Consider the following 12,661-nt stretch of genomic DNA (forward strand, 5'->3'; position numbering starts at 1 on the left):
CTAAGAGTTCTCTATATATTTTCAGTACCATACCTTTATCACATATGCCTGTCAGTTCATTCTCTTAATTTCATTGCTTTGTAACCATCTAAATACTCAGTCTTACTCAATATTTTCTTTCTCAATATTATGTAAGTGGAAAAAATCTGTATGTATAAATTTCTGTCTTGCTTTTATAATTCAACATTATACTTGTGAGATTCATCCATGCTACTGTATATAGCTAATAGTGTGGGCATTTTCATGCTGTATAATATTCCATGTTAGGAGTTTAACCCAGATTGTTCATTTTATTACCAATGGACATTTAAGTCATTTATAATTTTGAAAATTCAACAATGCTGGAATGAATATTCTTGCATGTGTATTATGGTGCATTAGGGCAAGTTTCTCAAGGGAATATAGTTAGGAAAAGAATTTCTGGTTCATGAGGATCTTCGATTTTAAAAGATGATGCTAATTTTTTTCAAAGGGGTTCTGAATACTTCATATCCTTATCAACATTGTTATTAATTCTTACATAATGTTATCTCATTTGGTTTTAATTTGCATTTCAATGATGCACTAAAGTTGAGCACCTTTCACAGTTTCTCAGCCAAGTGAAGTACCTGTTTAAATCTTTTGCTTGTTTTTTCTATTGAGATGTCTGTCTCTATTATCATGATGAATAGTGAAATTTTTATATGTTTTGCTGATTTTGTGTTGAAAACATCATTTCTCATCATATACCTTATTTTATCTACTATCTTTCATTTTTTTGGTTTTTTTCTTACAGCTTTAATGCAGCTTAATATTTAACGTATGAATCTTTTCCTTTATGGTTAGTGCCTTTGGTATTTTAGTTAGGAATTCCTTCTCTAACCTGAATCATAAAGATATTCTCTTCTACTATCTTCTAAAAGATTTATGGCCTTACATTTTACATTTTGTTATATTATCAACCTGAAACTCATTTTTTGGTATATTATTTCCCCATACTGATAGTCAATTGTCCCAGTACTATTCATTGAAATGTCTGTCCTCTACCCACTGACCTGCAAGACTATCTCTTTTATAAATATCAAAGATCTTTTTTGGAGGCCCTATATTCTGTTTCATTATCTATCCAATGACAGTACTGGAGTGTCTGGTACTCATTTAATAAGATTTCTAAATTGTCTTGATATCCAGTAGAGAAAACCCACCTACCTTATCTCAGTCTTAAGGAGTATCTTAGCTGTTCCTGGCTTTTGTACTGGCTTAAGACCATAATTCAAAAAGAGTCATGTACCAAAATGTTCATTGCAGCTCTATTTACAATAGCCAGAAGACGGAAACAACCTAAGTGTCCATCATTGGATGAATGGATAAAGAAGATGTGGCACATATACACAATGGAATATTACTCAGCCATAAAAAGAAATGAAATTGAGTTATTTGTAGTGAGGTGGATGGACCTAGAGTCTGTCATACAGAGTGAAGTAAGTCAGAAAGAGAAAGACAAATACCGTATGTTAACACATATATATGGAATCTAAGAAAAAAAAAAGGTCATGAAGAACCTAGGGGTAAGACAGGAATAAAGACACAGACCTACTAGAGAATGGACTTGAGGATATGGGGAGAGGGAAGGGTAAGCTGGGATGAAGCGAGAGAGTGGCATGGACATATATACACTACCAAACGTAAAATAGATAGCTAGTGGGAAGCAGCCGCATAGCACAGGGAGATCAGCTTGGTGCTTTGTGATCACCTAGAGGGGTGGGATGGGGAGGGTGGGAGGGAGGGAGACGCAAGAGGGAAGAGATATGGGAACATATGTATACGTATAACTTTGATTCACTCTGATTCACTTTGTTATAAAGCAGAAACTAACACACCATTGTAAAGCAATTACACTCCAATTAAGATGTAAAAAAAAAAAAAATATTACAATCAGATTGCAAAGGTACTCATCCTCCCAAAAATAAGATTATTGAGATTTTGGCTGCCACTGAATTAAATTTATAGATCAATTTTAAGAGAACACATATCTACAATAATAACCCTTCCAATCAATGAACATGCTATTTCAATTTTATTTAGGTCCTCTTTAATTCCTTTTCGTCTCTCAAAAACATTTTAGAATTTTCTCCATGGAGGTTTGAACACATTTTACTAGACATATTTCTACTACTTTTAATGTATGCTATTGTATCTTTTATCTTTTAAAAATTTTAACTTTTCAACTTTAATTCCTGGTTTATAAAATGACAATTGATTTTGCATAATGATTTTGTATCAGGGAACATGCTAACCTCTTCCATTAATTGTAATAAATTTTCTGTAAATTCTTTGAATTTTCAATGTACAAAAATATATCATCTGCAAAAATGACAATTTTGTTTCTTCCTTTCAAAGGTGTATTTTTTAATTTATTTATGTTTCTATCTTTACAACACTAAGTATGACTTCAAATACAATACAAAATAGGAGTGATGTAATTAAATATGATACTTATTATAGGTTTTTGAGGATAGATTTTTATCAGTTTAAAGAAATTCTCTTATGTTTTCAATTTACTAAGAGATCTTACCAGGAATTTATGGTGTGTTTTATTAAATGCTTTTCTGTATCTTTTGAAATGATTACATAATTTTTTGTCCTTTAATCTATTAATTCATTATAATAATAGACTTTGTAATATTGAACTAAGCTTGCATTTGCTATGATAAACTCAACATATTAATGTTCTTTGTAAACTGCTGAATTCTGTTTTCTAATATTTTATTTAAGATTTCTGATCTATATTTATGAATGAGCCTGCATATTTATGAGTTTATGAGTTCCTGTACTATCCTCATCTGGCTTCATTATCAAGATTACACAAACCTCATAAAATGAGTTGGTGTTTCCTCTTTTCTATTCTCCAAGCGTTTATGTAAGATAGGAATTCAAGAAAAAACTCCCTAGACCTGAAGATTTCTTTAAGGGAAGAATTTTGACTGCTTTTTTATTTACTTCTGATTCAATCTTAACCTGAAAAGAATAGTTCTTTCCAGCTTAATGTGGGAGAGGGCACCATATTAGACTCTCCATCCCAGATAGGCCCCAGAGACTATCAAATCTGAGTACAAATTGCCTGGACTAACAAGTAACCTCAAGGCAAATGCAGCTTAAGTGTTTAAGTCTATCTTTCTGGACCTCTGTACTCTCAATCTCCCCTGGATTTGGCCTGGTAATTCCTTAATAACCTTACTAAGCATTCTAGACTTAAGCAACATCTTATATGCAGTACATAAAGCACTACTTTTAGTTGTTTCAAGCTGAACAGCTGCTATGAATGACCTAGCTTCCTATATTCCTAAAATGAGAAATAATTATTACTTTATAAATTTATCTCCTAGTCCATGAGTTATTTGTGTTTGCTAAAGAATAGCTATGCAATTTGTTTATTATTGTCTTCTATTTGATGTAATTGGTTTTCCTCAAATATTCTATGACTCAGCATTTGTTTATGTTTAGAAATGAAGGACTAGATGGATTAGTGTGTATAACTGGTATGGGTTTCACCCTCTGCAGCTTTTAAGCCTGTTTTCCAAAAACTGACTACAGGCTCTTTGTAGGTGGGTGGGGCAGATGAATCACCTTGCTCAAAAAGTAGTACTAGAGAACTTCACTAATCATGTTATCATCTCTTTATGTTGACGGTCAGGTTGGCCAAAGGAATTGGGTAACCTGCTGTCTACCCAAGATTTTTAGAAGGCAGACCTCTAAATAATTTCCCTTAAGATTTCTCCCAGCCTCATTCCTGCTCATAACATTTGTTGACTGAATTTAGAGTGTTCCTAGATTCCATTTGGAACAATGTTTCCTACTTTGGCAATACCCTCTACACCATATTTAATGTAATATTTTCTTTTCTCAGGTTGAGTCACTATTCTGATTCCATCTGTTTTCTAAATTCAAAGAAAATTTTCAAAACTTCTGGCCTATAGAGGTACTTTGCAGTGTTTCTCTTTTTAGTTTTTCTTACATGTTATTTCAATAGCAATTTGGTTAGAGAGCTGCATGACATATATGCTTAGTACACCCTTTGACTCAAAGAAATTTAAAATATGTGTGTCTGTGTGTGGGGGGATGAGTATGGATGTGGGTGTGTATAAAACCACTATTACAAAGCACCGGGCTGATCTCCCTGTGCTGTGCAGCTGCTTCCCACTAGCTATCTATTTTACATTTGGTAGTGTATATATGTCCATGCCACTCTCTCACTTTGTCCCAGCTTACCCTTCCCACTCCCTGTGTCCTCAAGTCCATTCTTTATGTCTATGTCTTTATCCCTGTCCTGCCCCTAGGTTCTTCATAACCTTTTTTTTTTTTAGATTCCATATATATGTATAGCTGATTCACTTTGTTATAAAGCAGAAACTAACACACCATTGTAAAGCAATTATACTCCAATAAAGATGTTAAAATCAATCACACACACACACAAAAAAACCCACTATTACAGTACAAACTTTTGTCTGCCTATGACATAGTGAGAAAAAATGTCCAATATTTAATAGCTACAAAACACGAGGATTTTTGGCCACACAAATTACATTGTTCCATAATTTTAAATAGTAAAAAAATACCTTTCTAGTATTATCAGATGATCTGTTTATCATTTTATTGGCAGTCATACTAACAATTATATTAACATATCTTCAATATTAAACCATTCCTGATATGAATTCTTTGTATTAGAATATTATTCTTTTAATATACAGGTACTGCTAAATTTGAATTCTAAGTGAGGTGGATTGTATAAGATTGCATAAGATTTTTATCATGTTTTGAAATCAGCATTGAGAATATTATATCTTTCAAAATGTTTCCAATTTATGCAATGACTGATAATTCAATCAGAAAATATAAAAAGTTTTAATTAGTGACACAGAAAGTTAGAAAAATATAAAGATTTTTTACAAAAAATAAACACTCAGATATAATGTTTCCTTTTTTTTTTTTTTTTTTTTTTTTTTTTTTTTTTTGCGGAACGCGGGCCTCTCACTGTTGTGGCCTCTCCCATCGCAGAGCACAGGCTCCGGACGCGCAGGCTCAGCGGCCATGGCTCACGGGCCCAGCCGCTCCGTGGCATGTGGGATCTTCCCGGACCGGGGCATGAACCCATGTCCCCTGCATCAGCAGGCGGACTCTCAACCACTGCGCCACCAGGGAAGCCCTAATGTTTCCTTTTGAGATTTGTTTTGTTCTTATTTTTCTTTCTTGCTGATAATGTAACACAATAAATAGTGTCATAAAATAGAATTGGTATCTGTAGCATCAACTACTTTGTCTCATAATGGATAAAAATGGTTCAGTGCGTAAATGTATGTGATGTTGAGTTCTATTTTAATGGTTCTATTGAAATACAATTCCCATACCATATTACTCACCCATTTAAAGTATGTAATTCAACAGTTTTTAGTTTTTTTAATATTTTTGCAGACATGTGCAAACATAACCACAGTCAATTTTAGAACATTTTCTTCATCTCAAAGAGAAACCCTGCCCCTTAAGCTATCACCTGCTTATTCCTCGTATCCACTCCCAGCCCTAGGAGACCACTAATTTCTTTCTGCCTCTGTAGACTGATGCTAAACTATTTTTTTAAAGGTAGTTTTGTCATTTATTCTTCAGTTCAAAAGAATATACAGTAGATCTACAAGGAAACATTCCATTAAGATTAATTTTCTCCACAGATATATACTTTAATCAGCACATTGTAAAGTGTCCTATTCTTCATGACAATAAGTATGGCTGCATGATGAGGAAAAGAGTATATTTTCCTGCTGAGAGACTCCTATAGATTTGTCACATTCTCAAATGTGAAAAACCACTGCTTTAAAAAAAATTTTTGGAAGAAATCTAAGTTTTCTAAAAGAAAAACACTTTTTCCCAGGAAAAAAATAAAGTTGGTGAAATCAGGGAAATGGACAGATATAAAATAAACAAACAAAATCAAGGACTTCTCTCCCATAGAATGACAGTAATACTAGTTAATAAATATGAATCAGAAACAAACCTTCCTCAAAATACTACCTGAAATAAACCATAAAATACCAAAAATAGGACTTAGATAGGGAGCACATAAAATATTTTACCAAAAGATATAAAAGCAAATAAGTGAGAAAAACACATATGTTCCTGTTGAAAAATACCAGATGCTGAAATATGTCAATTACCTCCATTTAAATTTGCAGATTTACTGCATAGTAACACTATAGGTCAGTTTTAGGGGGAGGTAAGAGGTGGAAGGGATGTGACAAAATGATTCTCAAATTAACCTAGAAGAATAATATGGAGATAAATAGTACATTTTAAAAAGAAGATTTTATAGGACATATATGTCATATAAGAAATTAAAGCATAGTATATCAGATGTAATAATCAAAACAATGGTATACTGGTTCAAGACATACAGAGAGAAGGAAGGGGGCGGGCAGCAATCAGAGCCTAGAAACAGATCTTATTATTTATATAACATTATGATAAGGGTGGCCTTCAAAATAGGTTGGGAAAGGACAGACATTTATGAACTGAATGCTGCACTCCCCCCGAAATTCTATTTTGAAGCCCTAGTGTCAGTGTAGCCTTGTTTGGAGAAGAGGCCTTGGAGAGATAATTAAAGTCAAATGAAGTCATATGGGTATGGTCCTAATCTGATGGGATTGGTGTCCTTATAAAAAGAGAAGACACTAGAATACATGCTGAGGAAGGGCCATGTGAGGACACAATGAGAAGGTGATCATCTGAAACCCAGGAGGGTCCTTATCAGAAACCAACCATGATGGCACCTTGATCTCAGACTTTCAGCCTCTGGAAATGTGAGAAAATTAATTTCTGTTGTTTAAGCTACCCAATCTATATATTTCATTATGGTAACCTGAATAAGCTGAATAAAACAACAGATTATCACAATAATGTTATTGGAGGTGATGAGTCATTTTCAAAATAAAGTCCAACCTCACACACAACACTAAAATAAACTTTTAGTTTGTGAATTATATGTTAAACAAGTAACTACAGAAATACTAAAATTAAATATAGACAAGTAATCACATTTATTTGAAATAAGGAAGACATAAATAGTAAGCTTAAAGATCAATAAATTTAACTCCATTAAAAATTTTAAACTGTAAAGCCATGGAAAAGAAAATCAAAGGTTAGAAACACATGAAACTAAGGAAATATTTACAACCTATATATCAGACTAGAGATTAACATTCAGATTAAAGTTAATGTTAAACATTAACATCCATGTGTTACTAATAAATATAAAATAAAATGATTAAAATACAAAATAAAGGCAATGCATAGGAACAGGAAATTCTAAGAAGATATACAAATAACTAAAAAGATGTGAAGAGATTTTTAATAACAGTATTAAAGAAAAACATTGAATTAATTTCTGACATATAATTTCTGACATTATTATTATATTGGGAATGACTTTTTGTTTTTAAATGTAACTTTCTGCAGAATAAAAGGAATAGGGAAATAGGAATTCTAGCAGATGATGCTTAGTGATCCTAAATGGTTCAATCTTTTTGTTTAGCAAATTAGCAATACACATCCAGAGCCTCAGGAATATACAGATCCTTTAACTCACTAAATTCACATCTAAGAATTTATCCTAAGTATAATTAATGTGCAAGGATATGTTAATAAAAATGTTTACTTCAATGTTTATAACAGCTTAAAAAAACTTTTTAAAAAAGTGTATCAAGTGAATTAATTTTTTAAAATGGTGCATTTCTAAAAATGGAATATTATACAAATGCACATTAAAACTAATACAAATTCATCAGATATTAAATGAAAAATACAGCATGTTTTACTTAAAATATATATTGTATATCATGTATTCATACACAGAAAAAGGGGTCTTGAAATTTACATATAAGAAAGCTAATAATCATGGCAGGGATCATGGACAAACTCGTTACTATTAATAATCAATATTTCCTAACTATCTTTTAATAACCATGTTATCTTTGTAAAATTTTTTTATGTAAGAGCACGCCATACAATGGAGGAAAGTAAAGCATTTAAAAAATGATCCTAGGACAATGGATATACTATTGCAAGAAAAAATAAAATGAGATCTTTAATCATACCCTAAATGACAATAAGAATAGGTGGTAGTAACTACATAAATGTGTAAAAATAAAGCCATGAAATAGTTAAGAGACTGTTTTTTAGTCTCAGAACAGGCAGAACTTTTAAAAAATATTTTTAAATGTTCCAGACTTTATTATGACACAAGCATATTAATGGTAAAAATGTCAGGTCAAGTCCTTGGACACATATAAGCAATGGGAGAAATTTTAAAATAAGATAAATATAATTAGATACATAAACATTTAACATTTTAAATACTAAAGAAGAAACCACCAACAAAAATAAAAGGAGAAACATATTTGCAACACATTCAATAACGACATACCCTCTTTGGTTTCAAATTCATACATTAATCATTCTCCTACACCCTACTACTTGAATAGCACAAAAAGTGTCTCAAAGTAATCACACCCAAAGGTAACTTACGACTTCCCCACTCCAAACCATCAAAACCAACACTATCATCCAAGGAGGGAAACTCTAAACCAAGGCATCACCTTGATACTTCTTTCTACCTTACCTCTTGCATATTAATCCATCAGAAAGTAAAATTAATCTTACTTCCTAAAAATCTCTCAAACTCATCCACATCTCTCTATATCTACTATCACCTTGGTCCAGCAATCATCATCTCTTGTCTGGAATACTAGACTAGCCTACTAACTGTTCTCCCCACATCCATTCTCATCCCTCATCTGTAAGTTAGCCAGAACAATCTTTTAAAAATAGAAATTTGACTTTCTCACTCCAATTTACCCTACTCCTGCCCCCAACACACACATACTCACTCAACCCACTGCTTAAAGGGTCAAACAGGTCCTAAATAGTATGACACCTACCTACTTCTTTATTCTCACTTCCTACCTTAGTTGCCTAGCTTTCTATGTTTATGTGCTAACCACTCGGAACATCTTTCAGTTTCCTAAAATGACTACACTCCCTTCAATTATAGATTTTACACATGGTATTTACTCTAGAACACTTGCTAATGACTAGATAAAGAGAGTTGAAGGGTTATGAATGACTTTTAAGTTTCTGGCTAGCATAACTAGATGTATATTAGAGCCATTTCTTGAAATTTTTTAAATACCAAATTATCTTCTATTATTAACTCCTCACTATTATTCCTCAAACACTTCAGACATAAGAGTACCTCAAAGTCCTTGTACTACTGTTCCTTTCACCTGGAATGATCTTTTAATTGATCTTTACACAAATAGTTACTCCTTGATATTTAGATCTCAGAATGCCACTTCAGATCAACCAGTCAAAAGCAGGCACCTTGTTGCCCTAATCTATCACTCTATTTTAATTGTCTGCATTGCATTATCATTGTCTGATATTCCTATTTATTTGTTTATTAGGAATCTCCCCAATTAAAATATAACTCTCTGAAAGCAAAGACTTTATTCTTATTCATTATTGTATTCCCATTGCCAACATGCAATCCTTGTTCAAGAAATATTGAATGAATGAATAATTCAGAACCAGCATTCTCTGCTTGTAATAAAGTAGATTATCATCAACAATTGATGCTATCATAAAATATATCAATAGATCATGGGAACTCATAATTAAGTAACTTACTGAAATGTTGTAGAGTAAGAATAAATCTGTGAACTCCAAATCAGTATTAATAGGCATTATGAAGGCAATATGGAATAGTGGCTAAGAACATGGGCTCTGCAGTCATACCGTCGAGGTTTGAATCCAAGCTCCACCACTTACTGGGTGACATCAGGCTGGTTACTTAACCTCTCTGAGGTTCAGTTCCCCAGACTATAGGGTAAATGTAACAATAGCACCTGCCTTATAGGGATGAAGTGAGGATGAAATATATATGCAGTACACAATAACAATATAATAACAATGCCTGAGACATAGATAGCAATCAACAAATGTTAGCTGCTGTTTTCTTATTGCAAAGAGCATTCACAAAAGTGGGCTTAGTGTTAGAGAACATGCAGTTTGAAGTGACTACTTCCATATATCTTTGAAGAAGATGACTCCAAATGGGTGATTTCAAACAATACACATATGATGATTTTAAAGCAGTAGAAGACTGAATAGCATATAGATAATTAGCTTGAAGTAAGAACTTCTCTTGTGCTTCTTACATACCGAGTGAGTACGGAGTGCTGCGATAGTTTTTGAAAGTGCCATTTCCCACAGTTCATCGATGTAGGCTCTATTTACTAAGCCCTGGGTTGTATGTAAAATGTGATCTTCAACCACAAAAAAGCTAAGATTGAGGAAAAAAGAAAGCACAGCTGTCAGAAATTACAGTTTGACTACTATCATCAGGGGATGACAAACATTAAGAGTTGCCATCAAATTGGAAGTTAATACTAGTCATTTTTTCTTAAAGAAAGCTGTTTGGTATCACAAACAAAATCAGATTTCTTAGACTTGGAATTATACCTCCGATCATGATACCATCTTAACCACTTCTATAGAAATTGGAGTTACGTTCCTATTAAATGTTAACCATGTTATCTAGAAATTTAAAAGGGAAGAAAAATGTTTATAGGTAAAGAAGGCAAATTTCACTACATTAAAATCAACAGCCCATTAATACATTTTAAGAAACTAATAGAATCTAAAGAGACAATGAAAGTTAAAGCATGCATTTTTTTAAGAATCCAACACACAAAATACCGAAATAATTCCCCTTATATAAACTTTCTCATCAAAGTGCTGAAAAGATATCTTACAAAGGTAAAAAAAAAATACACATATATTTTTTAACATTCTTCTGTGACTTCTTAATTTTTATGCATCTAAAATGTATCTTCATCTTTCTTGCCTAAATATTCATACTAATTAAAACAATTCTTTAAATAGGGAATTGTTAAGATACATTTTAATCAAAGGTATCAATTACATTGCAACAATCTAAACTTGGAAAAAAAAAGAAATTTCATGGAACAATCCAACTTATTTCCCTTTTTTTTAGCTGCAAAGTCACTATTTTGCAATTAGAATAAGCTGCCTATATTTGGGATGTTTATTTGGGAACTGCAATTCCATACTAGTATATATACTCCAGATGAGGATGGCAAACTATACAGTCCATGGAACAAATCTGGCCCACTGCTTGTTTTTATAAACAGTGTTTTATTGGAACACAGCCACTGTCTTTCATTTACATATTGTCTATAGCTGCTTTCGTACCACAACAAAGCTGAATAGTTCTAACAAAAACCGTATGGCCTGCTGAGCCTAAAATACTTTACTATTTGGCCCTTTTAGAAAAAAACTTGCCAACTTTTGCTGATTGTTTGGTTCCCTCCTAACAATAATGAAAAAATAGAACATCACATATAATAAGACTACAATTCAATATTTTTCTCCCTTTATCCATAAAAAGGATTCCCAACAATATAGAATTATGTTCCCCCACATAATTCTATGAAACGAATAGACATTCCTTTAAAATCATCAGATATTCAAAACAAATCTTGTCTTAAGAATTTAGAAAAGAAAAGAAAAAAGATTTCCCAAAGAACACTTGATATACTTTTCCAAGTCTCACAAAAAGTGTATAAACTATTGAAAGTGTATAAATTTAAAACACACACACACACAAACACACATATACCCACCCTACAATTTGATTAAAATACTTCCTGTAGCCATCTAAAGTTTCATGCTGCAACAAAGCAAAGAGAAAAAAGTTATTGTTTCTGTTTTGACACATTAAGACAGTTAAAATCAGCTAATTAATTTCTTAAGGCTCAATTCCAAAAACTATAAAGTAAGTATAATAATAGTACCTACCTTATAGGATTACAGTGAGGATGAAATGAGGAACAATGCCTGACACATAGCAAGCAACAGATGTTAGTTGCTACTTTTTTTTTTTTTTTTTTTTTTGCGATAATGCAGGCCTCTCACTGTTGTGGCCTCTCCCGTTGCGGAGCACAGGCTCCGGACGTGCAGGCTCAGCGGCCATGGCTCACGGGCCCAGGCGCTCCGCGGCATGTGGGATTTTCCCGGACCGGAGCACGCACCCGTGTCCCCTGCATCGGCAGGCGGACTCTCAACCACTGCGCCACCAGGGAAGTCCAGTTGCTAGTTTCTTAATGCAAGTCACATCCAGTGGTCCCAGAGTGACAGTTTGTGGGGGGGGAGCCCAAATGGAAAATAATTAAAAGATACCGAGAAGAAAAGTGAAAAAGGGAGAAAAGTAAAGGTGGTGATCCTACCATGTTAGAAGGAGGCTGGAGCACCAAACGAGCCTGTTTTCGCCTCTGTTTTCGGTAGTAGTTCTCAAATGTTTCCCGGGCACCCTGTAAAACAAACAAAAGGAAATGGGTTGATACATTTGGACCAATTACTCTAGGATTTCATGGGAAATTCCCAGGTCAGGAATTGAGGCAGCCCCACATTTCTCAAAATCTGCTATTTTAACACTGATAATCTTCGGAAAAATAAAAATAACTATTACCACTTATTGAACCTTACTTACAAATACCAATAGAAATGGATACAAAAAATTCTTAAGAGGAAACTACCAGAACTCTGGTCC

At 33.1% G+C, this 12,661-nt stretch overlaps 1 protein-coding gene across 2 annotated transcripts in view; it reads right to left on the minus strand.

The window, feature by feature from the left end:
* Positions 1 to 12,661, minus strand: part of EXOC6B (exocyst complex component 6B) — a 730,763-nt gene that overhangs the window by 360,922 nt on the left and 357,180 nt on the right. For both annotated transcript variants that reach the window (XM_060118019.1, XM_060118020.1), the window contains exons 9-11: positions 12,339 to 12,422; positions 11,736 to 11,782; positions 10,252 to 10,372 (exon numbers count right to left, since the gene is read on the minus strand). In XM_060118019.1, coding sequence (XP_059974002.1) covers positions 10,252 to 10,372; positions 11,736 to 11,782; positions 12,339 to 12,422 — 252 coding nt within the window. The remainder of the gene's footprint in view (positions 1 to 10,251; positions 10,373 to 11,735; positions 11,783 to 12,338; positions 12,423 to 12,661) is intronic.

Source organism: Mesoplodon densirostris, chromosome 14 (assembly GCF_025265405.1).
Source record: "Mesoplodon densirostris isolate mMesDen1 chromosome 14, mMesDen1 primary haplotype, whole genome shotgun sequence".
Classification (NCBI taxonomy): Eukaryota; Metazoa; Chordata; class Mammalia; order Artiodactyla; family Ziphiidae; genus Mesoplodon; species Mesoplodon densirostris.